General features: G+C 39.9%; 1 protein-coding gene across 4 annotated transcripts in view; it reads left to right on the forward strand.

The window, feature by feature from the left end:
• LOC115306994 overlaps positions 1 to 27,913 on the forward strand; it is a 168,709-nt gene that overhangs the window by 54,743 nt on the left and 86,053 nt on the right. For 3 of the 4 annotated variants that reach the window (XM_029957610.1, XM_029957613.1, XM_029957612.1), the window contains exon 2: positions 22,761 to 23,006. In XM_029957610.1, the coding sequence (XP_029813470.1) occupies positions 22,761 to 23,006 (246 nt within the window). Of the gene's footprint in view, positions 1 to 21,606; positions 21,874 to 22,760; positions 23,007 to 27,913 lie in introns of those variants that run through there. The other variant, XM_029957611.1, reaches the window with a different exon arrangement.

A 27,913-nucleotide genomic window follows, 5' to 3' on the forward strand; every position in this document is an offset into this window, starting at 1 on the left:
TTAAAATAGTTGCTAACAGTAAATGCTGAGGTGGTTTTAATTAGAAAAGAACAATGGGTGTTTTAATCTTTATTCTCCTGTGTCTCTTCTTGTGGGAAGAGGAGCTTGGTCGTGGTCTTGGTGAATTTTTAGAATATAATTTCAGTTATTTCATTTAAAGAAAAGTTCCAGAACCGTGTCTAGGCCTATTAAGCACTCGGTAATATTTGCTGAATGAATTAAAGTATCTGTTGTATACATGGGCATTTTTGAAAATGAATTCATTTAGTTTTAAAACAGAAATGTTGGAAAATAAGAATTATTTTGTAGATGTTCATGTGTTTGTGTGTCTTGAGGCACAGAAGTGCAACATTAGAGATAGGCAATCTCTAAGATGGCTACAAATGATCTTTGTCTCCTGGTTTTCCAATCTGTATAATTCCCTTTTCCCTGAGTGTAGGCTGGACTCGGTGCTGACTCACTTGTAAAGAATTGAATGTGCAAAAGTGATGAGATGTCATTTCCGAGATTAGGTGGCATAAATACTGCAGCTTTTCTCTCTCCCTCCTCCCCCCACCTTCCCCCGCCCACCTCTGTCTCTGTCTCTCAGGAAATCCAGCTGCAAAGGGAGGGCTTTGGCTAACAGCTGAGAAGGAACCGAAGGCTGGCAGCTCTCAAGGAACTAGATCTCGCTAACAGCCAGGTGAATGAGCTTGGAAGTGGGTCTTTCCCCACTTGACCTGAGTCTGTAGAGGAGGCTGCAGCCCCATTTGACAGTTGGGGTGTAACTTTCTGAGAGATCTTGAGCGGGAGTCAACCAGATAAACAGTGCCCAGGTCCCCTACCCACAGAAACAGCGCGGTAATAAATATTTGTTGTTTTAAGCTGCAAAGTTGTGGGGTTAGTGTCACACTGCAGTACTAATACATTATCTGTGTGAAGTGCGGATAACAGAACGTATCCTTTCCAGCATCCTGTGGCAGAGCGAGAGAGCCCTTGGGAGGCGCCCCATTCGTGCGTACTGGTATTTGTGAGCGATAGACAACCAAACTATTCGTTCACTTATTCAAGGAATTACAATTCCCATGTTGCCATAAGGCAATTGAGGTCTTTTGGGGAGAAGGCAAACAATTGTAGAGAGGTACTTAGGTATCTTTCATCTGGGTTTATTGTTAAGTGCAGGTTTCTGTGTTAATTGCTGCTCCTGAAGTGAGGGGGGGCGGGCAGGAATAAGCAATTTCAGCAGATCACAGTAAGTAGAATAGTTAAGATGATGCCTGCAGGAGAAGATCGCATTGAAATGTGGGCCAGAGAATCTGGTAGAGGGAAAGACAGCTAAGCCAGTTCAGATGAACTCTGGATTTTGAGGGCGTTAACAAGTTCAAGTTCAGGGCTAGTCTTGACACACATCAGTCCTAACAGGTTCCTGCCACTGCCATATATTGGGAGTGCTGATGCAAAATATTTTCATCATGTTCTTTTCCATTCTGCAGGGATGGAGAGAATTCCAGTATATAGTCTCTGAAATAAGGTTGTATGTATGAGGTGGGAAGGCACAGCGTTTGGGGGCATGGGGCCTGGAGTCAGATGGGCAGGGTTCAAATTTGAGGTCCCCCATTCTACTTACTAGTCTTGTGACCTCTGGCATATTACTTAACATGTCTGAGCCCTAGTTTCCTTAACTTTAAAATCATAAAGGTATCTGCTGAGAGGAATAGAAATCGATATAAAGATTTATCACAGTATTTGTCATATACCTGAATATTAACTACCCATTATTTTTATTATTATTATTACAAGTATTGAACACCGTGACTGGCACTTAGTAGGCATGTGGTAAATATCAATTTCTACCCCTTCTTTTTTTCTCCTCTATGTCCTAAAAGCTAGCCTATAGTTTTTGAGCTCTAGTTTATTGACTGTTTATTTTCCAATTCAAGAAATATTTTGATGTAGGGAATTTTTCAATTCTCCTTGTTTAAAGCCTCTCTAGTTTCTCCTTTTTTTCCCCCTAAAGGTTTCATTGTTAGCAAAGCCTTCCAAGAGCTTTCAACATAAAACTGCAATGAGTACCTTGAAATCACCAGGTAACAGAAGATTTTTTTCTTTAGGTTTAGACATTAGTAGCAGCTGAGCTAGAGGAGAGCTATTTATCATCTGGTTATTCTGGGGATGTGGTAAGCTTGGGTGCCATTTTGTGTATTCTCTGTGAATATCAAATTAGCAAGAAGGCTGTAGTTGTCTGAAATTGTGGCCGAAAGACAAGTGAACTCAGTACTGTGTCGAGAGGATGGAGTATTACAGGAAAATGATGGAAGGAAAACGAACAGTAGGGAATTGTTTTAGATAGAGTGCACAAGGGTTAACCTACACTACAATAAGTTTTCATTTTTCCTATTAAATAACATTTTAATTTCAATTTAACAAGTTTAACATTGAGATTATCAACAGGCTCTCAAAAATAATTCTGCCTTTGTAGCTGTTGCATCAAATAATTCATTTGAAAGCAGTGGTTTTTCATCTCAGCTCAATGCCTATGATTGAATTGAATTCATTACTCAGTTTCTTGGAAGGTATTAAGCATATCAAAGACAAAAAAATTATGGGATTGCCAAGGAGCTGAGAAGTGTACAGAATTCTCCAAGATCACGTTTTTGTGACATGTAAAGGAGCAGGGGGATTGTTTAGGATATTTAGCAGTGAAGGAGAGTTTAAAATGCAAAGTAAACCAAATAATAAGGAAGCAGCACCTTGAAAATAAAACCCCACAAATTCAATAGTTGATTCAAGTACCTTCAGTTCTTCTTTAGTGTGGATGTGATTTTGTTCATTTGTTTTTAAATAAAATCTTATCTGTGTTCATGTTCAATTGGCCAAGGATTATCCCTAAGCAAAACCATTGGAGGCTTACTTCTTTGCTCATTCATTCATTTGTTCACTGATCGATTCATTCAACAGATATTAACAAGTACCTACCAATTGCCAGACCCTATATTAAGCCCTGGAATACAGTGATGAGCTAAGCTTGCCTGGATTTTGGGAAATGCTGCCTTTTCTATTGAACCCCATCCCCCTCTGCAGAAATATTCACAATGCCTGTTAGCACATGAAAGGCTCTGAGAAGTCCTGCAGTGAAGAAACCTGTTTAACCTTCTTTGATATAAAGTTTCCTAGACCTTTACATCCTCAAGGGACTATTCTTTCTTAGAACACACTGGGGGAAATCTAGGTTAAGATGAAATGGGCTGAGTAGAAGGACACAATGACATTGGATAATGAGGCAAGTCAAACACTGCTTTAATTCATACTTGTTGATTGCAGGACTTTGTCACCAAGCAGCTTGGCACTCCGCTTAATGAAGAGGAAGCATGTTATTGCCTCGATTTTGTCCAAGACCCTTTCTGTTCTCCATGTTTGCGGTGGCCACATTGTTCAGCTTAGGAAATAATACAAGTTCAATATGACTGGTGAGGTTTTTCAATTTGTTAACAATGGTGCAGGAGCTAGCTGTTTGCCAAAAGCAACCTCCTTACCATTCATGATGCTTCATTTGGGGGAAATAGATGCAAGTGTTGAATATATGGGTAAATTGAATTCTTTTAAAAAAATTTGACAAATCTAACTGATCTGAAAGAAGAGGTAATCTTTGGATTCTTGTTTTTAGAATTACATACTTTCATAAAGTCAAAATACCCCTCAAAAAAAGTGTATTAGTGTACTACAAAAAAATTAATACATGCAAAGTAATGTAAGCACATGGTACTTTTAATTTCTCAGTGGCCCCGGGGCACCGTTATCTGCTCTTTTCTGGGAAATCACTCATCATGTAGCTACTGGGGAAAGGGAGCACTTCGGCCCCTTTTCTGGGAGCAATCCAATGCAGTATGGATATTAATTAAATTTATTAAACAAATAACACAGCGACTCGGGGAAGCAGGGGTCCATCTGCCAGTTCTGCAGACAGATCTCTACAGAGACGCGAGCTGAATGGTAGTTAAAGCGAAGTTGCCGAGCTCAGCAGATGGGCTCTTGTCTCCAGTGGGGGAGATTTGGTGGCGGTCCAGCAACTCTTTCCCCCCTCCAGGTTTTTGTTCCTTGCAACTGTGATTGAAGAAGCCCTTCTCTGTCTTTTCCCAGCCTTGTGCCTCTCTCTCCCACCCCACCCCGCTTTGTTTATGTGAGCAATGTTTAAATCTGAGTGATTTGTTAGAGAGGCAAGTCCCGGCTGATCTCATTTTGTGTATGAGCTGTAAAGCTCAAGGAGAAGATAATTAGGAAAATGTAATCCCATTGACTTTCCACCCCACTTGTGTACACTGCAGCGACTCAGGCTTTGTGCCCTGGAATAAAGTCTCTGAACAGATTTGAATGTAGTCAGCATCCCCATTTTCTGCCACTGGAAGTTCGTGTTATTCTGAGGTTTAGATGCTTTTTATTCTTAAAACTGTTCTTGAGATTGCCTTTAGACCTATGTGCCTTTTAAACCATGCAGTTGAAGGATGCTTGTTTGTTTGGTTTTTCCTTAGGTCTTCATAGTCTGTTGGCAGGTGTCTAGGTGCCTGAAATCCCAGTGTCTCCTTCACTTGCCCTCTGGGATGAGATGTCATTGACAGGGTTAGATCAGCACATTTGTGATCTGCTGTGTCTTTTAGAAACCCACCTCCCGACTTCCCGACCTACCTCTTCCATGATACAAGATGGTGAATTTGAAACCTTTTTATAAGGAGTCAGTTGATTATCGCTTCCCAGTATTTGGTATAGGTTTTGACATGAGGCCACTTGGACAGAATTTAATGGTAGAATGTTAGATTAATGCAAATCACCCTCTCAGCTCTTTATCCCTACCTGAACATTTGCAAAAATTATTTTGTAGAGGACTCTGTCATTTCTGGCTATGTCCCCTCACCTGGGACCAGTGCCTTTCTCAGGGGGAGGGGTGGGGAGGGACAGACGAAGCCTGCTAGGCAGATTGTGTGCTCTATTGATGGTAAAGTTTTGGACTAAATAGATGCCACCTTGGGCTGAGTCCTGAAATGCCCTTGCCTCGGAGAGATAGGTCTGGTTCCAGCCAACCTGCCAGTGGGACATATTTGCGGAGATAAAGGCACCTCTGTGGAGCAGAAACTCTTCCAATCATAATGTGTTCCCTCACTTGCCCCCTCAATTCTCCGCCAGCAGAGGTTTCAGTTGATTATGGAACCCAAAGAGAAGAGTGGACGAATCTGGAATTTTGATCATTCCCAGATATACTGGGTTTTGTGGGAATACGGAGGCCAAACCTTTATTCCAGTTTGTAAGAAGAACCAACTGATGGATCCGTTTACCCAGAGCACAAAGAAATCTTAGCTGGCTGAGACTCTGTGCAACCAGAATGGTCTGTTCATTTCTGCTGCTCATGAAGTTGTTTGACCAAGTCCATCTTTGATATTGGTTCGTGTTTGTGCTTTTGAACCCAACTCGAAACCCTGGTCTCATTGGGTTTAACTGGGAGATGCAATATTTCAGCTGCAGTTGCCGATCCCTGCCCCTCACTGAGGTTGCAGCCACCCCCCCGCCGGTCATGCTAATATTCATAATAGGAAGGCTTCTGTTACTATGGCAAATTGTTGGAATGAGGTGGAGATTTTTGTTTTTTCATTAGAGCCCTGCCAGCGATTATTGTGAACTCCGAGAGTTATCGTTCCATCCCGGTTTTTTATGGGATTTAAAAAGGCCCAGCAAAAAGACAGTCATGAAGGGACTGGTGAAAAATGTTTGTTTATCAGCAAGTCGTAGGTGAACTGCCAATTTATTTCTCTAATTTGTTGGAAGTCAGAATTGGCTGGGGCCAGAGGGAAGGCTCTACATTTTGAATTCATAGGCTATTTACCAGTGTCTCTTCTGCTTCTCCTTCTACCCCAGTGTACCTGGACTAATTTTGTTCTCTGATTTAAATCGCAATCTAGTTGCCCTGGCATCTCAATTTAAGGGAAGATTGGATGTTGTTTTTCAAAGGGAATTGCAAGTGTTTTACTCTTGTCTGAAAACAGATTGTGGCTTCTTTCCCAAGGATAAGCTTAGGAATTACATATAAATCTCAGGGTTTCATTCTTAGCAAAATGTTTTCAACCCTCTTGTCCACACATTAGTATAAATGAATAAAACAGAGAAAAAGCCAGAAAACATCCTGACAGACAGTGTGTGACTATTTCTGATCTGCTTCCTGAGCCTGCCATTCTACTGAACACATTTTGTTTACTCTCCGGCTTCTAATTGCTTTATTGCAGATTTTGTGGGCAGCATGACAACTTGGGACTAAATGCATAAAAAAGCTTTTGATGGGGAACAGAAGTCAACATTCATCTGTAAGGAGCCAGAGAGGAGCTTTCAAAAGAACAATTTATTTAAAAACTATCATGGGGTGCCTGGGTGGCTTAGTCGGTTAAGCGTCCGACTTCAGCTCAGGTCATGATCTCAGGGTTCTTAGGTTCGAGCCCCGCATCAGGCTCTGTGCTGACAGCTAGCTCAGAGCCTGGAACCTGCTTTGGATTCTGTGTCTCCCTCTGTCTCTGGCCCTCGCCTGCTCGCACTGTCTCTCTCTATCTCTCAAAAATAAATAAAAAAAGATATTAAAAAAAAGTTTAAAAACTTATCTGATAAGGACAGGTATTTTTCAGATGTTTTTATTTATTTGGCTATGATGTACCCTTCTTCTAGGAGCTCAAGTGTGAACTTTAAAAATATTCAGGGGTGCCTGGGCGGCTCCATTGGTTGAGCGCCTGACTCTTGATTTTGATTCAGGTCGTGATTCCAGGGTCATGGGATCCAGCCCCGCGTTGGGCTCTGTGCTGAGAGGGGAGCTGGCTTAAGGTGCTCTCTCCCTCCCTCCGCCCCTCTCCCCTACTCACGCACTCTCTGTCTCTAATACATACATACATGCACGCATACAATATTTAAAAATATCCAATCTGGGGTCTCCTTGATCATTCCTTACTGGCTATCACTCTTCTGATGAATATTTTGCAAAGAAATCATGTTTGAGAAGATTACCCCTAGCCTTATGTAGCAACTGTCTCCAGAACTGAATGCTGTGGCTCTTCAAAACATGTACCTCACTGTGTGGGATGGGGACTGAGGATGGCATCTCTAAGTGAGACCCAGGCCTGGCAGCTCGTAACTGAAAACACTGACATTTGACCTGTGCCTCAGGGGAGAAAAAGTGCCTCCTGAGAGAAAAAGTGAGGTTCATGATCACTGTCGTTCTCAATGGTCTCTCAGCCTGTTTCCCATGTCTCAGTCTTATTTTTGGTACCGGGTCTGGAGCTTTTCATAATCCTGGATATAATAAATGTTGATCAATCATTGAATAGATTTGCATTTGGCTTTCAGGAACTAAGCAGAAAATCCAGGAGACTATATTTTGGCCTCTGGCCATCTGAGTCTTCTTGGGTCCAGAAATCCCTATCTTTGCTGTGCTTCAGAAAACTGCCTTCAGCTCTTCTGATCTTGCCTTCTGAAGTCAGGCTGACAGAGGGCCTTTCTGGGGCTATTGGATTCTTTTGTTGTCACTCTACAGTGTATTTTAATTCAAATTGAGAGTCTTGGGGTAGGAAAGGAATTTATAGACACGCATCTCAACTCCCTCCCAGTGACGGTCATGATGGAGGGGGTCGTGCTGCTTGTCCAGTCCTAACAACAGAGCATTTAACTCTCACATTGTTGCAGTTTTTAATTTAAATATTTTAGATATTAGAAACTTATTCATTAATGAGTAGAAATCTCAATCTAAGGAAACCCAGAGTTTGTTTCTAGAAGTGATGAAAATAAAATCACAGTTCAGCTCACAAGTATCATGATATCTTTTTCCATATAACATGTCTTCAAGTGGGTTACATATATTAATGTTTATATATATAAATAGATATTTCAAGTATGCTTATATTTAATGGTAATTAGCTACGATTGCTAGTTCCTGGGCTAAGCGCTTTGCATACATCATGCCATTTAATCTTCACATCATATTAATAGTCTTATTTTAAAGATGACAAAATTGAAACAAGAAGATGTTAAGTAAGTTGCCCAAAGTCTAAGTCAATCTAAAATAATCTACCATTGTAGCTAGTAGCTACATTGGGATTTGAAACCAACTCAGCTGACTCCCACAGCCCTGCATTAAACTGCTCTGCTATGTTGCTGGCCTATATTTACTCATTTCTAATTTCTAATTTAATTAGATCCAAGAGGAATTTGAGGCCTCTTCAAATAAAAGTACATGTAACATAACATAGTTCAAAGCCAGAAGAAAAAGATAAATTCTATGAGAACCCTTCACATTTTTGGAAATAGCAATCGCATTGCCTCTAAGTTTGCATTTTCTAAGTCAACATTGCCAATTTCTTAAGCTTTCTGTCTATTGGGAAGAAGGTGGGTTGCTACACTCGTAACTTTTTGGGGGAAGAGGCCTTGCCTCACTACCCCTGTGTTTCCAGGGCCCAGCTGGCAGTGTTAAGGTGGACGGAGAGGACTGGGGGAGGTGAAGCTTTACACACAGGTTTGACTCAGGCCACCGCTGCTGAAGCATGCCTACTGAGAGCAGATGTTGGGTCAAACTGTCTGCATTTGTGACTTGGGAACTCAAGATAAAAATGGGAATGGAGGAGGAGGAGAGGTAGAATAAAATAAAATTCATCTTTCTTATCTATTCTCCACTTATCTATCCACTTTCTTATCTATGCTCTTTTGCATTTTTTTGGTATATATCACTGTAAGCCACTTTGGATCCCTTTTAGAATGAGGCAGGATATTAATAAATACTTATATGTTATACAGGCACACATGTATACACATGAAATATTAGATTGAGTTGACCTGTTTAATGAAATCCTTTGTTGTGTCATAAACAGGAGGAGGGTAATGATTGCCACACTCGCAGAAAAGGCGGAGAGGCATGAGCCCGGACGATGAGCGAGGGTTGGGCTTTCTGTGTGCTGTGTGAGCCGTCCCTGCAGGTCCCACTGTGATTGTCCCAAGTCGTGTGGCTTTTCGGCCTCTGGAACTTGAGAGTTCTCCTTAAAACTGCATCCATACCTCAAAGTCACGCAGAAAGAGTAGACATGTTATTTGTTGCAAACAATTTTACTCCTCTGCATGCAGCTGGAGAGTGTATTTGCTTTTCAACGATTGCATATGTCACATGTACGTCTTATTGACCTTCCAATCAGCTAAACTCCCCTGGTTCTCATCAGAGAATCCCCTCCTTAGATTTGTGCAGGTGATATTTTACACCTAAATTCAGGACTTTGCATTAATTATTGTCATTTTGTAGATGGTGAAACAGGTTCAAGGAGGCTACTGAGTCTTCCTTCTCTTCCATCCTACCTTTCTTCTCCTGCCCTGTGCTCTGTTCTTTTTTTATTTGTTTACCCCAAATCCTCGTTCGGAGTTATGCCTCTTCTTATGGTTGATTCTGTGTGTTCTGACCAGATGATACCAGAGCACTGAATGATGGGGTTTGAAGGGATTTTCACAATTATCTTCTCTGGGTGGGGAGTATTTGTGAAATATGATAAAAAACTCATATTGGGTGTTTTCCATACTATCATTATGTTACAATGATTGCCTTTCTCTGTCATCTTCATGTGCTAGGTCTTCAAACCCAGGAAGAAGGGTGAAGAAGGAAGAAACCCTACATAGTTTGGTCAGAACCCAACAGTCCAGTCATCACTGGGTGCCCTTGACACACTCTTCCTTTGTTCTCCCAAGGAAGGTTTGGGGGTGGGTATGGGGCTACATTTTGGATACCCATGTCTAATAACTAGGGCTGCTTGGCCATGTTCAGAATGCCAAAGTCAAGTGGTGAGGTTTTGTGTTACAGACAAAGGTTTATTACTGGAGGTCGTGGTGTGCATCACTTATTTTCCATCAGGACAGAGGGTTTGCTTATGGGTGGCCTTTTACAGTTCAAGCTCAGGCTGGGTAAGTCTCACTCAACATGAGGATTTCTCAGAGATCAGAATCTTTTGTTTTTATGAAGAAGGAAACTTTGGGAGATAAGGAAGGGCCTGATGAAAAAGCTTCTTCCTTAGGTCGCAGCATAAAAAATACATCTTTTTTCCATCTCTTATAAGCTCAAATAGACCAGGGCTGCTCTCAACTGGGGTGGCCCAAGGAACAGGAAAGTCTTGACCTGAATAATGAGTATGGCTCTTTTAATCTCTGACATCTGTGTCCTTCCCAGCCCTTACCAGGGGTCCCTGAGGTGCAAAGACAAGCTTTGGTTCAGTTCTCCAGAACTTTTACTATTTGTAATACTTGCTAGTATTCATTCATTCATCATATATTTTATTGAGTGCTTTCTCGAATCAGGACAAACTGTAAGAACAATAACACTGGGTCTCTGCCCTCGAAAAACCTCTGTGTAGAAGAGGAGATGGATTTTAATTAAATAATTATAGTAACAATGCATAATTACAAAAATGGTAAATGATCTTAAAGAGAATGGACAGAAGACCCCAATTAGTCTGGTGGTTACATGAGAATTCCAGTTATCCTGTCTGTGCATGTGGACATCCAGATGTGGGGTGGGGACAGAATGGGAGTGAAGGACCAGTGTGGGTAGGTAGTAGGGAACAAGCTGTTGAATAATGTGATAATAACTGTGTATGCAGGCAGTGAGTTGGTATATTTCATTTAATGCTCTTGTAGAGTTTGAAGGTTTTTCTCAAGTAAGTATGACACTTTTATAATGAAAAAGATTAAAAAATAAAAACTAGGGGGCACCTGAATGATTCAGTCAGTCTGTTAAACATCTGACTTTGGCTCAGGTCATGATCTCATGGTTTGTGAGTTTGAGATCCACGTCGGGCTCTCTGCTGACAGCTCGGAGCCTGGAGCCTGCTTTGGATTCTGTGTCTCCTTCTCTCTCTCTGCCCCTACCCTTTTGGTGCTATGTGTCTCTCTCTCTCAAAAATAAATAAACATTAAAAAAATATTTTTAAATAAATAAATGCTAGAGAAGGTGAGTTGTTGGCTTATACCCAACAAACATTTACTTCTCACAGTTGTGGAGGTTGAGAAGTCTAAGATGAAGGTGTCAGCCTATTTGGTGTCTGGTGAGGGATGACTTCCTGGTATAGACGCCTCTCTTCTCACTGTGTAAATGGTAGAAGGGGTGAGCAGGTGCTCTGGGGTCTCTTTAATAAGGACAGTAATCCCATTTCATAAGGACTCGACACTCACAACCTAAACACCTCAAGGTCTCCCCACTTCCCAATACCATCATGTTGGGGATTAGGTTTCAGCATGTGAATTTTTGAGGGATATGAAGATTCAAACTATAGCAATATATGATGTGTAAACCTTTTTATTCTTGGTTGTGTCCAAGGAGGGATACCATTCTAGAGTGGAATCCTCCTTTTCCTTAGGACAGCTCAGCATCAACCCATATACTATATTTTGTGATGCTTAATTTCTCTCTTAGTCTTGATTAAAAAAAAATCAACATGAATGTAAATTCTATTTTCTTCCTCTCTTCCTATGCTTCTCATCATTGGATCATCCTGGAAAGATACTTGATTCATATCACACACTTTGGAGATCACTGGATTAGAGGACAGGAAGATTGGGGATACTAAAGGCAAACAAAGTAAAGCACCATTTTAAAAATGTAGGAGTAAGGGCATTTGGATGACTCTGTCAGCTCTGACTTCGGTTCAGGTCATGATCTTATGGCTGGTGGGTTCAAGCCCCACGTTAGGCTCTGTGCTGACATCTCGGAGCCTGGAGCCTGCTTTGGATTCTGTCTTTCCTTCTCTCTCTGCCCCTCCCCTGCTCATGCTCAGCCTCTCTTTCTCTCTCTTTCTCAAAAATAAATAAACATTAAAAATTTAAAGGGGTGCCTGGGTGGCTCAGTCAGTCAGTTAAGCGTCCGACTTCAGCTCAGGTCATGATTTCATGGTTGTGAGTCTGAGTCCCTTGTCAGGCTCTATGCAAACAGCTCAGTGCCTGGAGCCTGCTTCAGATTCTGTGTTGTCTCTCTCTTTCTCTCTGCTCCTCCCCTGCTTGTGCTCCCTCTCTCAAAAATGATTAAACATTAAAAAATAAAATAAAATGAAAATGTAGGGGTAGAAGTGACTGATTCTCTGTGCAGCAGGTGAAGAGTTTGTTTCTTTGACTTGTTCATTCAATAAGCAATAAATTGAGCAATTCCTGCCAAGTGCTCTATTATACACCGGGGAGAAAAGAGATAATTCACTTAAGCCCTGCCCTCCCAACTTAATGAGGAAGACCAAAATGCATGTCTTCTCACTTTCTTAATTGGCTTTCCTCTGACCAACCCTCTTCACTGCAGCACCTCTTACATGCACCCCGCTCGCCATATAGAAGGTGTTACAGTAGGGATTACCCAACTGTATATCTCTTTTTCATGCCACTTACCAGCTTATAACATTCTCTGGAATTACTTATTTTTATTGTCTGTCTTCCTTCCATGAGAATATTGTCTTCCCAAGAGCAGGAGTATTGGTCTGTTGGGTTCACTAATCTGTCCTAACTTCAGGAATAGTTTGTTGAATAAATGAATGAAGGGAGTGATCATTAATCTCTGATTATTGGAGGTTGTAGACAGGAGGGAAATAACCAAGGAGGACATAGTAAAGAAGGCGATGTTTGAGCTGGGTCTTATAGGGTGAGTTGAACTTCTAGGAAGAAAAGGCATATCGTACAGAAGGAACAGCATATACAAAATTATGGAGGTGAGAAGTAGCCTAGTGTGTTGGGAAAAAGATTAATGGGTTCAGCTTTAGAGTTTATGGTGGAGAATACTGGAAGATGAGTTCAGAAAATTGAGGAAGATTATGAAGCCCCTCATATAATATTCCTGACCATTGGAGAATTTCAGACAGCAAAAGTACCTGAAGACCTGTAAAAAGAGAAGTTGATAAACTACTTCCTCTATTTTCAAGCCCAGGGTGCTTTTTCAGAGCATCATAGTTGAGGAAAGGACTCTAACGATGTCCCTGGGCTTTGGATGAGGCCTGGGGGAAGTTTCCCAACTAGGTTAGGAAACATGTTGTTTTCATCTATGTCATCTGGCCCAGCCTCCACTACATAGTAGTTGTTCAGTAAATATATAGCAATAAATGAGAGAATGCACTTGCGATGCAGGGTCCCTATGACCTCCAGAGTGAAGAGGATAACACTTAAGTGGTGTCCAGTGTTATCCCAGTTGTGCTGATGTGAATGCCCACCTTGGACATGTTTGAGGATAATCTCCAGGACTCCTTTGTCATGTTACAGTTTTGTGATAAAACATGTGAATTTTGGAGTCAGAGAAACTTGATTTTGAATCCTGGCTCCATCCTTTATTAGCTACATGCCTTAAATAAATTCCTTAACCTCTTTGAGTTTCACTTTCCTAATGTAAGGATGTTACTACCTACTGTCTAGGATTGCTGGAGGATTAGATGAGATGGTCTAGGGAAGAGTTTTAAGAACTTACAGGAACTTAGTAAGTGTTCTACAGTGGGTGACTATTTATTCCCTTAATTAATAAGGAGAAGTGAGGTCAACTTTGATAAGCATGTACTGTATTGAGAGCCATTGCTCTTCAGGAGCTCCTGGGTGGCTCAATCAGTTAAGCATCTGACTTTGGCTCAGGTCTGATCTCATGGTTTGTGGGTTTGAGCCCCACATTGGGCTCTGTGCTGACAGCTCAGAACCTAGAGCCTGCTTTGGATTCTGTGTCTCCCTCTCTCTCTGCCTGACCCCCTCCTCACCCCCAGCCTCCAGTGCTCACATTCGCTCTCTCTCTCTCTCTTGCTCTCTCAAAAATAAATAAACATCTAGAGAAGCATTGATGTTTCACTTTCTTTAGTCAAAAGCAGAGTAAAATGAACATGACCCATTTCATTACTTAGTAAGTCAGTAAATGTTTCCTTTGTGCCAAATAGTATTAATGGGAATATAAACGCAGCAGTAGAATTACAGAAAAGATGTGGTTTTTTTAGTGACCCTTACTAAGTGCACGAGGAACTGCTTTCCTCTTCCATGCTGACACTTTGGGGTCTGCTATAATAAAGAGAGACGTTAAGTTGGGATGATAATAACCAAGTCAGGTGTGTAAGTGTGATGCTTGAAACTGACCACTTAGTGGCAGACAGGGAAAGGGTCTGCCTTTTCATTCTAGAGAACCCTGGAATGTTGAAAAGGACACAGAATGGAAAGAGGAAGGATGGCTCCTCATTCCTGGAAAGGTCCTTGAGATTTATGTCCTATTAGTGGTTCATTAATCGCAGCTAAAATTTAAATTTTGATGGTGTGTCAGACCCTGTGCTAACTGCTTACTGCTGATCATCTTACTGAATATTCATAACAGCAATGTAGGTATTATTTCCTATATTATTTATTCATTTATGAAGCTTAGAGAAGTACAGAATCTTGTCTAGCTTCCCTTAAGGAACAAGTGGTGGTGGAGTTGGGACTTGAATCTGTGTCTCTTTCACCCTGAATTTTTAACCCTTAAGCTGTGCACTTTTTCCAGGGGACAGTTGTCCTGTGCTTCCATCTTTGTTAATGAAGGAGAACCATTTTCTTAACACGCATTAGAGCAGTTTGAAGTCCTGGAAGATACAGATGTGTGTTTTTTCTTAGTTTCCAGGGTCAATACTATGAAATGTTAGCAGAATCATTTGTGAAGATGACTTGGACAACCGTCTGTCCAGTGAGCCCAGCAGCAGACTGTTCTCTTGCTATTCTGTTTGTTCATTAAATCAAACTTTTAAAAAGCTGCATGTATTCATTTAAATGCTGACTTTACAGGGTAGAAAGAAGTGACATATTTAAGCAATCAATTTTACTTCTCTCTGTGATGTTTTGTCTATGAGTTTGGGTACAATATGCATAATTTATGTGTCAAAGAATTAAAATAGGCTTTAAAGTTTCCAGTTTCAGGTAAATATATTTGATAATAAAACATGAATTAAAAAAATACATGAAATGATCATTTGGGTAATAGGCCAGATTTAAGATACCCAAAGGATCAGATTACTCTAGTTAAGATTCTTCTTTAAGCATGAATCAAACATTTGGTGAATTGGCATTAGTTTTGTTAGACTCATTCAGGATAAGCTTTCAGCAGGTTAATACTGTGAGTTTCAAAAAGGTCAAATCATCTGATATTCCTAAAAACCCTAGGCATCGGCCTGGGCTGAAAGTTTGATTCTTATAGAATCACTTAGCTTTATGCTGGTCCAAACCCTTGCCTGGCCCATGGCACCCTACTGGATGTTATCTTCGAGTTGCCTTTTGGTCTCACCAAGGGCGTGCTAAAATAGGGTGAATTTTTCATGCTAATTTAGCGCCACTTTCCAAAAGGAGAGCACATGGCTCCCCCTCTAAGCATGTCCCCTTTTGTTCTTAAATTCAGCAACTATTCTTGGAGAGAAAATGACATCATGAATTTTAAAAAGTTATATCATGTGCTAGAATTTGGCCTTTGTTTACTTAAACATTATTCAACCTGAGTATAAAATACACCGCTGGGGCCCTTTAAAACATTTTTTTTTTAGATTTTTAATTCAACTATAAAGACAATTCAAGTGAGAAACTTCAGCGCGTTGATTTTGTTCTTTGCGTCATTGCACTGTAATTAGCTGAGTTGCGTTTTAAATGCAGCACAAGAACATCTTTCTTGTCTGTTTATGTCAGAAAAAAAATGGCTAATGAGCACTTATCAAAAAGATGAACATTTTTTCATTAGATTAAGTAAAATCAAAAGAGATTTATAATGTACTATTATGTTTCAGCTTAGAATAAATTGAGTAAAATAGCTAATATCTTCACAGCTTCCTGAGAATTTCTCTGCATGGCAGGATCCTCCTCCCCCATTTACTTAGACTTCAGGGAAGTACCCATTTGTGGCGATTTGCTTTGTGAAATCAAGGCACTTTCCCAAAGGATTTGGAATGCCCTTAATATTATCTGTAAAATCTGAGTTTCTACGAAGCAGGTGTCAAAATGGATCTCCTTTGGATATGCTAGTGTTCTTTCCTACTTGATACAGTTCTTTAAAAATTGTTTTTAAAAATGATTTCCCTCTAATTTGTGTTAGGGGTCAGTATAGTGTCACCTGGGACTCAGATCCTGCAGAGCATTCTTTTATTTTGAGATTTTTGTGTGTGTTCAAATGAATGAATATTAGCCTCTGTGTTCCCAAAAGGTATAGACGAAGGTTGATTCCTTAGGAAAGTTTAATGTAAAAATGTACAAGTTTAAGAACCTTCTTCCTTTAAATGTCACATAGATGGCAGGTTATTTTTACGGCATCAAAGATTCTAAGACATTACCTTCATTTTAACTATATGAGAGTTAAAATCCGACCTCATCAGTGTCTGTTTAAAATTGTACAAATAAGTGCATATCCACAAAGCAAAAGATATACTGAGGTCTTGTATAGATAAAGAAGAATCTTAACTTTCTCCAGTTTTTTGAGTTAGCATTAGGTTGACTGGACAAGAGACAAATTCTCTGTGTAAAAAAAAAAAAGAAAAAGAAACTGCTCCGGACACTAGAGACTTAATATAATCATATAACTTTGTTGGATGTTTACGAAGGAGTGAAACTGCTGGATCACAGGACATGTATTTGTACCATTTTAATAGATACCATGAAATGTAGGGGAAATAATGCCTACATTCACACTCCCACCAGAAGAGTATTAAAGTTTTAGTTGGTCTATATAATCACCAACAAAATAAAATTTTAACCATTCTGAGGCGGTTAAGAGTGAAATCATTGTGGTTTTAAGTATTTTCTTGATGGCTAATGATGCTTAGCACCTTTTGCTATGCTTATTGGTCATTTGGATATCCTCTTTCATTATTTAAAGTCTTTTGTTTATTTTTTAAAAATCGAGTTGTCTGTTTTTTTCTCATTGATTTTTAGAAGTTCTGTGTATATTTTGAATATGAGTTCTTTGCTGGATATATGTATTACATACCTTACTGGTGTCTTTTGATAAACATAAATTTTTAATTTTGAGGAAGTTATATTTATTAATCTTTTATTGTATGGTGGTATTAATAATAATATTTAAAAATGATTTTATGTCCTATATTCAGAGATTATTCTGCTCACCCCAATATTAAGAATATAGCCAGTGTTACTTTCTAGAAGCTTTATTGTTCTATTTACATTTAGTACTATAATTCATGTGGGATTGATATGTATGTATGCTTTGAGGTGGGTTAAAGTTTCATTAAAAAATATCAGTTATTAAACATACCATATTTTCCCCCATTGCATTCAATGGCACTTTTTGCCATAAATTAGGTGCTCTTATATGTGTGGTCTATTTCCTAGATCTTCTATTCTATTTCATTGATTTAAGTGTCTATCCTGTGCCAATTACTTTACAGTTTATAATATATCTTGATATTTGGTAATGTAAATTCTTTAACTTTATAATTTTTCATGTTGGTCTTGGCTATTCTAGCTCTTTTTTCTTTCTATATAAAAATTTAAGATCAGTTTGTTAATTTTAATGGACACACCAGCTGAGGTTTTGATTGGGATTACACTGAACTTTGAGATCAATGGGGAGAACTGACATCTTTGCAACACTTAGTCTTCTAATCCATGGACACAGTATATCCCTCCATTTATGTAACTCTTCCTTAATTTCTCTCAGCCATGCTTTGGAGTTTTCAATGTAGAGGTCTTACATATTTTTGTTAGCTTTGTTCCTAAGTATCTGGTATTTTTGATACTAGATATCCTTAGAGAGCTTACATTATAGTAATGCAAATTATATCGTTTTAAAATTTCATTTTCCTGTTGTTTAGTGTTAGTATATAGAAATATGATTAATTTTTAAGCATAATGTATGTATCCCATGACTTTGCTAAATTCACTTCTTAATCAGTAGTTTATTGTAGATTGTTTTGAGTATTTTATATGTACAACTATATCATCAATGATCAATGACACAGATTTTTAAAAAATAATTTTAGTTTATTTTCTTTGGGCCACCATGCTTATTTGAAGTACAATGATGATAATGTTTAGTAGCACATTAAACATTATTATGCCTAATAGAACTGATGATTTCAGACACCTTTGTTCCATTCTCAATCTCAAAGGAAAAGGAAATTTCCTTCTAGTCCTAGTTTGTCAAGATTTTTAAACATCATGAATGTTTAAAATGGATGGGCATTAAATCTCATCAAATGTTTTTTGGGGGGCACCTATTTAGTGACTATATATTTTTCTTAGATAATGGAGTAAATTATATGATTGATTTTCAAATGTTAAAATAGCCCTGTATTACTATTATAAATTAACTTGGTTGAGATATATTCTTTTTCTATATCCTAGGATTTGATCTGCTATTATTTTTATTTGATTTTGTCACACTTTTTCATCTATGTTCATGAGAGAGATTGGTTTCTACTTTTCCTTTCTGGTAATAATTATTTATTGGTAAGTTTTGCTATGGGCCTCATAAAATGAGTTCAAATTGTTTTTAGTTTATCCATTCTATGGTATAATTTGTAGAAGATTGGTGCTTGTTCTTTATGAAGTGTTTAAAGAATTTACCTATGAAGTCATTTGGGCCTGAAGCTTTCTTTATGAGTAGGCTTTAAATGACAGATTCCTTTTTTTAAAGTTTACTTATTTATTTTGAATGTGAGTGGGGGAAGGGCAGAGAGAGAAGGAGAGAGAGGATCCCAAGCAGGCTCCATGCTGCCAGCACAGTGCTCCGTGCGGGGCTTGAGCCCAGGAAACCATGAGATCATGGCCTGAGCTGAAACCAAGAGTTGGACCCTTAACTGACTGAGCCACCCACGTGCCCCTCATCTACCTTGTTAATGCACCCTCGTTTGTTTCACGTTCAACCGTCTGGAGTCTCTTTTTGTAAATATAAATAAACACATTTATATTTTCTTATTAAAGCATCAGCCTGAGGGGTAGGCATCTAATCTAACGCATTTAGTAGCCTCCTGGAATGCTCTCTGGGGATAGAGATTGGCTTGTGCCATCTTTATGCTGCCCCTTTGCCATGCGCTAAAGCACCAGCATTTCCTGGAAGGGAGCTTCTACATGTATTTGGTCCCCTGGTTTCTGTAGCTGCTGCCCAGAGGATACGCCTTGACCTCCTTGCTCTAGTAGCCATGATTGGGGAGGGGGGGGATTGCATTCCTGAGTCCCAGGAGACTACGGCGTCAGAATGACCATTTTTGTCAGGGTGCCACCCCGGGACATTGCACAGATAGCAGACTGAAGCACACCTCCCGGTCATTCTGTGCAGTAGACCTCTTTGCTTGTCCTGGAGCTTTGGTCTGAGGAGAAGGCTTCAGGCTTGGCCTGTGGAGCGGCTTTCAAGGAACATGGGCTGTGGGCGCCATCTTGGCGCTCTCCCTCCGCCTTGCTCCAGCTAGCAAGTATCACCCAGGAAAGAACTTATTTTCTCTTCTTTATTACACAAAAGTAGGAGACTCTATATACTTTCTTGCACTTTGCTTATTTTGACTGACAGAAAGTATATCCTGGGAATCACTCTGTATCATACTTTTTAAATTTTTTTAAAGTTTATTTATTTATTTTGAGAGAGAGAAAGAGAGAGACAAGGAGGGAGACAGCATGAGCAGGGGAGGGGCAGAGAGAGAGGGAGAGACAGAATCCCAAGCAGGCTCTGCACTGTCAGTGCCTGGCTCAGTCCCATGAACCGTGAGCTTATGACCTGCGCTGATATCAAGAGTCAGGTGCTTAACCCACTGAGCCGCCCTCGTGCCCCAACCAACACCTTCTTTAGTTTTTACTTACAGCAGTATCATATGCCGTCGTGTGAATGTACCGTAATTTATTCAACCAATCTCCTATGTATATTTTATCCCAATATCTTTCAATAATAAGTAGTGATGTTTCTTGTTCATATGTATTTTTGTATTCTTGAACCTTCAAGGTAAATTCTTAGATATGAGTCAAAAGGCCAACTCACTTGTGATTTTGTTAGATATTGCCAAATTCTCCCTCCGTAAAGGTCAGGGACATTCCTGCCAGCAATGCGTAAGATGTCTCTTGCCTTACGGTCCTGTCAGGAGACTGTGCTGTCAAGCTCTGTATTTTTGCCAAATTTAATCATTGAGGAACAGTAACTCAGCATAGTTACAATTTCTCTTATTATGACTGATGTCCATCTTTACATCTGTTTAAAGGTCTTTTTAAAATATTTGTGAATTGTCTCTTTGTGACTTTGACTTACTTTTCTATTGTTTTTTTTTTCTTAACCCTCTCAATTTTAGAGTTCTTTATGTAGTAAGGACGGATATTAGCCCTTTCCCTGTAAATAATCATGGTTATTTAAAAATCTGTGTGAGTCTGCGAGTCTCTTCTATTGTGTTTTTTAAAAATTATTTTGGGCCTTGCCCGTTTGTTCCTCTTTCCTATTAGGCCTGGTAGGTTTTGACTGAATGCCAGACTTTGTGTGTGAAAAGTTCTGGAGGCCGTAGGTGGTGTTATTTTCCTCTAGAGATGATTTCGTTTTCTACTGGCTGACAGACTTGATCAAGGTGCTCAATTTAAGGTCTGTCCTCACGGTAAGGGAGTAGCCCTTCTTGGGTTGAAATGGAAAGTCTGGGGTCCTTGCCCTCCACCTCATCAGCCCTGAAAGCTGCTTCCTGTGTCCTTAGCACAACGAGACTCTTATTTTCTCCTTAGGTGTTTGGCCTTGTAGTAGTCTCTTTCTGCCCGTTTGTCTGTCTCATCAGAGCACACACAGTGTAGGCATGAGCGGGTGCCCTGAGGGGACCCTCATTGCCAGGCTCAGTTCTCTGCAGCTCACCCTTCTCCAGGATGCTGGCCTCTCACTCTTTGTGCCCTCTACCCACATGGCAAGACCACCCCGAGCGGTAGGTTGCTGCCGTCCTGAGCCTTAATTATCCACAAGGTAAGCTGGCAAATACCCTGACGAGGAATAGTGGTGATGAAGTGCAGCGTTCATCAGTGTTTTACCCTGTCCCCAACATTACAGCTTGTAAAGACCTGCCTCCTTGATTATTTGCCCAGAGCTTCAAGCAGCTTTTCTTTTACATTTTATCTAACTTAAAAAACTTGTCTTTGTTTATTTATTTTTGAAAGAGAGAGAGACAGAGCGTGAGAGGGGGAGGGGCAGAGAGAGGGAGACACAGAATTGGAAGCAGGCTCCAGTCTCTGAACTGTCAGCACAGAGCCTGACATGGGGATTGAACCCACGAACCATGAGATCGTGACCTGAGCTGAAGTCAGAGGCTCAACTTACTGAACCAGCTAGGTGCCCCCCATTTTATCTAACTTTTAGAGTGGTTCTCAGGTAGAGGAGTTATCCTGATATTAGGTATTCTATCCTAGCTAGGAGCACCAGTCAAGTCTCCACTTAGCACATTTCATTGAATTTATATGGAAATGAGAGGACACAGGCAAACTAACAAAGCATTTTAAAATCCACGAGGAAATGGGCCTGCTCAAACCCTGCCGGGGAGGGTGTCAGTTGGTACCACCTTTCAAGAGGGCATTGATTTATATCAAAATCTTTAACACTTCCTTTGCCCTTTGACTCAGCAGTTCTGCTTCTAGGTGTTCATCTTGAGAAAATAATCATGGATGTGTGGGAAGATTTAATTACACAGGTTCTAATCCCAGGCAACAAAATCGGAGTCAAAATCCCAAGTATGCCGCAATGGAGGATTCGATGAATTGTGGTGCTTCCATACAATGGAATGTTATGGAATTCAACATTACAAATGAGAAGGGAGAATATTTCAACATAACGATGATCTGTTGTCAAGCACAAGAGATTATGACACAACATGTGCAGTTTGGTCCAGTTTAAGGCTGTATATCCAGATATATAGAGAGAAGACTGGAATAACGCATAAGCTGGTATGGTTGGCTTGTTGGGTGTTTTCCTCCCTTCGTTATGCATATTTAAAATTGTTTCCATTTTTCAAAAATTATTTTTGTTCTAAGAAAAAATAAATACACTTTAAAAACACCTGATAGTTGGTAGGTCCAGTTGATAATATTTTCTGGCAAAGATTTTATTTTATACTGGTTGCCTAGTTCTACCATTAAGCCCTCAATGGTGTTATAGATTTCATCAGAAACAGTACCTGCCTGTGAGAAAGAGTGAAATCTTGCCATTTTCAACAACGTGAATGGAACTGGGAGGTATTATGCTAAGTGAAATTGAAGTCAGAGAAAGATATCATATGTTTTCACTCATATGTGGAATTTGAGAAACTTATCAGAAGACCAGGGGGGAAGGGAAGGGGTAAAAATAGTTTCAAACAGAGAGAGAGGCAAACCATAGGAGACTCTTAAATACAGAGAACAAACTGAGGGTGGATGGGGGTATAAGGGAGGGAGAAATAGGTGATGGACATAGAGGAGGGCACTTGTTGGCATGAGCACTGGGTGTTGTATGTAAGCAATGAACCACAGGACTCTATAGTACCTGCCTCAGAAATGCTTTGTAGAACAGAAGACTTTAATACAAATATACTTTAAATTTCTACTACTACTCAGATTTAAACAGAGGCTTCCCGGTTTCTGTCAGTGTTTGCAAAAGCCTTTTTAGTAAGGAGTCCTTTAAAAAAGTAAAAAGGTTTGTGACAAAATCTTGAATTATAAGGGAAGATTTATTTCCCAGAAAACCAATCTAATTTCCTTTTGAAACCAATGGCCAAAATTGAGTAAAATTGCTTTTGTAAAACTGAAGTCACGATTTCTGCACACCATCCTTATTCTCTGTTGTGTTCTTTTTGAAGGTCCGTTCTGAGACAGCAATCTCCAGCTATGACCTGGTGGGTTTCGAGGTTGCTCCCTAGGAATGTCCGTTCCTTGGGCACATCATCCAAGAACCGGAGAGTTGAGGATTGTCATCGCCACCAGGAGGCCTATGGGTACTTCTTACCCATCCAGACGCGGTGGCAGGACAATGACCAGTATGGCCACGTGAACAATGCCGTGTACTACAGCTACTTCGACACCATCATCAACCACTACCTTATCAGGTAGGCTTGGCTTCTGAGCCCCAGGTTCTCAAGTCAGCCCTCTCATTTGGGAGTTCATGCGGGGGGCATTCTGGGAAGAGATTCCTTCCATTTTCTTCTGCTAGTCTAGTGCACCCTTTCTATTGAGCCAACTGAAAGTCAGATTATTCAAGAGGAGAACAGGAGGACCAACTCGCGTGTGAGGAAAGTGTCGCCCTGCTGCTCCTGCGGTCTCAGGTGTTCGTGTATCTTGGTCCTTTGCACTAAATTGTCAGCAAATGTGCAGGCGTTTGAATCTCAGATGAGCATCTACACACACACACACACACACACACATACAAAAACCCCACATATATTCAGACTTGAGCAGATGATAACATCAGCCCTTGGGCGTTTTTGTGAGCAAAACAGCTGTTTCCCCCAAACAGGGCACATAAGGGGGAAGAGAGAGAGAGTAAGGATAGAAGATGCTGTTACAGCCTCTGAGTGCAACCATGCCACGATTGCCATCTGATGTGTGTTTGCAAGATTGGGCAGTAGGTATTTGGTTCATGTTAACTCTCTGTATGAAAGATTGGGCCGTGTAGACACATCTGAGTAAATCCTACCTCCGCTTTGCATTAGCTGTGCAGTTTTGAGCAACTTATTTAACCATATGGAGTCTTCTATAAAAATAACTCACATTTGTTGAGAGCTTTCTCTACATCTAGCACTGTGAAACATTCAGAGACTTTTTGAATTGAGGGTATAGTTGACATAAAACATATGAGTTTCAGGTGTACAATGTTTGTATAATACTTGATATTTATATACACTATGAAGTGATTATCACAATACGTCTAGTTACTATACATTGCCATACAAAGTTATAAAAACTTGGTTTTATTCTCATGATGGACACATTTGAGATTTATTCTTCTAGCAACTTTCAAATATACACAATACTATTGACTATAATCGCCATGCTATGCATTACACCCCTATGACTTAGTTTTTAGAACTGGAAGCTTGTACCTCTTGACCCAGTGCCCCACTTTGCTCACCCTCCAGCCCCACTCCCTCGTGGCACCAGCATTCTGTTATCTGGATCTGTGAGTTTTGTTTTGTTTTTAGATTCCACATATAAGCAAGTTCTTATGGTATTTATCTTTCTGACTTAATTTCACTTGTCATAATAGCCTCAGGGTCCATCCATGTTGTTGCAAATGGCAAGATTGCATCTTTTTATGACTGAGTAATATTCCATCTTCTTTATCTGCTCATCCATCAATGGACACTTACGTTGTTTCCATACCCAGGTTATTATAAATATACTGCAATGAACACAGGGATGCACATACCTTTTAAAATTGGTGTTTTCATTTGCTTCAGAAAATTCCCAGAGGTGGAATTGCTGGATCATATGTTACTTCTATTTTTAATTTTTTGAAGAACTTCCATACTGTTTTCCATCATGCCTGCACCAGTTTAAACTCCCACCACAGGGGACAAAGTTTCCCTTTGTCCCACATCCTTATCAATGGCTGTTCTTTGTCTTTTTGAAATAGCCATTCAACCAGGTATGAGGTGATCTCGTGGTTTTGATTTGCATTTTTCCCTGATTAGTGATATTGAGCATCTTTTCATGGGTCTATTGGCCATCTGGTGTCATGTCCCCACCCAGGCCGGTGGGGCGGTAAATCAGGTCGTAAGTTCCTGAGGGAGGGAGAGAGAATAGGGCAGGAAGGAGACACAGAGAGTGAGGCAAGACAAGTGTTTCTGACCAAGCCCAGTTTATTGAGAAAATATCCACACCTTAAATAAGGTTTGGGGCGGGAAACTGACCTAGGTTGGTTGCTAGGAAACAGGGTCAAATGATTATTAGAAAAAGGGGAAACCGAAACTGAAACTTCAAACACAGCATCTAAAGGAGAGCCCAGACTTGCGTCTGCGACGCTGGGCAGGAGTACGATTAACACTGCATAAGCCCGAATGCGGTTGATCTTTTGTTCAATTTGGCTTCTCCCATCTGCCGGTCTCCAATCCCTGGATCAGGAAATGCACTTTCCTGGCCTCTAGACGGGTAATCTTGTTTTTCTGGTCACACCCCTCAGGGAGCGATACTTCCTTGCCTGAGGCGGCCGAACTTGGCAGAATCTTTGCAGCTTCCCACAATCTGGATGTCTTCTTTGAAAAGATGTCTGTTCAGATCCTCTGCCCATTTTTTTAATTGGATTGTTTGCTTTTTTGCTATTGATTTACATGAGTTTTTAAATATATTTTGGATGTTAACTTCTTATCAGATATATGACTAGGAAATATTTTCTCCCTTTCAGTATGTTGCCTTTTCATTTTGTTGATCATTTCTTGTGCTGTGCAGAATTTCTTTAGTTTGATGTAGTTCCACTTGTTTACTTTTGGGTTTTTTGCCTTTGTTTTTAAAAAAATTTTGATGTTTATTTATTTTTGAGAGCAAGAGAGACATCATGAACGGGGTAGGGACAGAGAGAGAAGGAGATGCCAGAATCTGAAGCAGGCTCCAGGCTCTGAGCTGTCAGCACAGAGCCTGATGTGGGGCTTGAACTCACGAACCATGAGATCAGGACTTGAGCCATAGTTAGAAGCTTAACCCACTGAGCCGCTCAGGCACCCCTTGTTGCCTTTGTTTTAAAGTCAGATGAAAAATATCACCAAGAGTGATGTCAAGGAGTTTGCACCTACATTTTCTTCTAAGAGTTTTATGATTTCAAGTCTTACATTAAAGTCTTTAATCTATTTTGAGTTATTTTTTGTGTGTGGCATAAGATAGTCTAGTTTCATTCTTTTGCATGTGGCTGTTCAGTTTTCCCAAACCCATTTATTAATGAGACTATCCTTTTCTCATTGTACACTGTTGTCTCCTTTGTTGTAAATCAATAGACCATACATGCATGGGTTTATTTCTGGGCTCTCTACTCTGTTCCATTGATCCATGTATCTGTTTTTATGCCAGTACCATACTGTTTTGATTACTATAGCTTTATAATATAGTTTGAAATCAGACAGCATGGTATCTCTAGCTTTGTTCTTTCTCAAGATTGCTTTGGCTATTTGGGGGTCCTACAAATGTTATGATTGTTTGTTCTATCTCTGTGAAAAATGCCACTGGGATTTTAATAAGGATTGCACCAAACTAGCCTTCAGTCAGTGACTGATGGGAGTTGGTGTATAAATACCCCAGCTTCCTCACTTCTTGAATGAGATAACTCTGAGCCACCCACTTTACATAGGCTCCCATGCTTTCCCAGTGGGATTAAGATCCAGTTTCCATATTGGTAGCTTTTAAAAAATTGAGTTAAAATTTATATAACACAAAATCTCTTTTAACTATTTCAAAGTGTACAAATTCAATGGTTTTTAGTATAGTCACAATGTTGTGCAACCATCACGACTATCTGATTCCAGAACATTTCTATCACCCCAAAAAAGGAACTCTCATTTCCTCTCTCCTCCCTGCCCTTGGCAACCATGAATCTATTTTCCATCTCTACAGGTTTGCCAATTCTGGACATGTCATATAAGTGGAATCACACACGATGTGGTCTTTTGTGTCTGTCTTTGTTCACTTAGCAAGATGTTTCAAGGTTGATCCATGTTCTAAAACGTATTAGTACTTCATTCCTTTCTCTGGCTGGATAATATCCAATTGTATGGTTATGTTGCATTTTGTTTATTCATGTATCAGTTGATGGACATTTGGGTTGTTTCCACTTTTTGGCTTCTAAGAATAATGCGGCTATGAATATTTGTGCACACATTTTATAAGGATATGTTTTCAATTCTTTTGGATATATATAATATATGTATATATATCATATATATATCCAGAATGGAATTGCTGGGTCATATGGTAACTCTGTGTTTAACTTACTGAGGAGCTATCAGACTGCTCTCCACAGTAGCGGGGCCATTTACATCCCCACCAGCAATGTATGAGAGTTTCAGTTTCTCCATGTCCTTTTTAACACTAACAATTATCTAGCTTTTTTGTTATAGCCATCCTGGTGTGTGTGAAGTCGTATCTCATTTTGGTTGATTGATATTTCCCTAATGACTAACAATGTTGAGCATCTTTTTATGTGCTTGCTGACCTTTGGTATATCTTTTTTGGAAAAATATCTGTTCAGATCTCTTTTTTATTTTTTAATTGGGTTATTGTGTTTTTATTGTTGAGTTGCTGGAGTTCTTCATATATTTTGGCTTTTAGGCCTTTATCGTATATATGGTTTACAAATGCTTTCTCCTATTCTGTAAGATTTTTTTTTTTTTACTTTCTTACCAGTGTCATTTGAACAGATAGAAGTTTTCAATTTGATGACAGAGTGGTAACTTTTTAAGTAGCAAAGGCTTTATTGGCTACTGCCCCTTCCTGTAACTTCTGCATAAACACTTACTCCACAAAAAGTACCTCATGGTTCTCGCCCGCATTGCAGATTTGCTGTGAACTGAAATTTCTTCTTCTTTTGAGAGGATATGTACAGAACAGCTTTCACTTTGAGTGGCCCTGGTTCTCTCTTGGGTGTTTTGTGGTCCTGAATCTTCAAACTAATTTTACTTTGTGTGCACCTGTCAGTAATTCTTCTACAAATAGCTTACACTTGCTTACCTAGGAATAATAAACTGTTTTTTCAGCACTCATTTTAGCTTTTAGGAGAATGTGTGCTTTACGGTTTGAAATCCGCAGCAGGAGGTAAAAACAGTGTTTGAGGCTATTTGTAATTCCATGTCATTTGTCCCGTAGGGAAACTTGACAGTGAATTCTTCCACTGAGCTCGGGACTACTCACTCTTTGTAAGGAAGGAGCAGCCTGGTCACTTCTCTGGGTGGACTCTTAATCTCTGGGCAGTTGAGTCCTAGTGGTGTGTCTTAGTTCGGCCGCTGTAACAGAACACCAAAGCCTTGGGGGTTTA

The sequence above is a fragment of the Suricata suricatta genome, chromosome 11, assembly GCF_006229205.1.
Source record: "Suricata suricatta isolate VVHF042 chromosome 11, meerkat_22Aug2017_6uvM2_HiC, whole genome shotgun sequence".
Lineage (NCBI taxonomy): Eukaryota > Metazoa > Chordata > Mammalia > Carnivora > Herpestidae > Suricata > Suricata suricatta.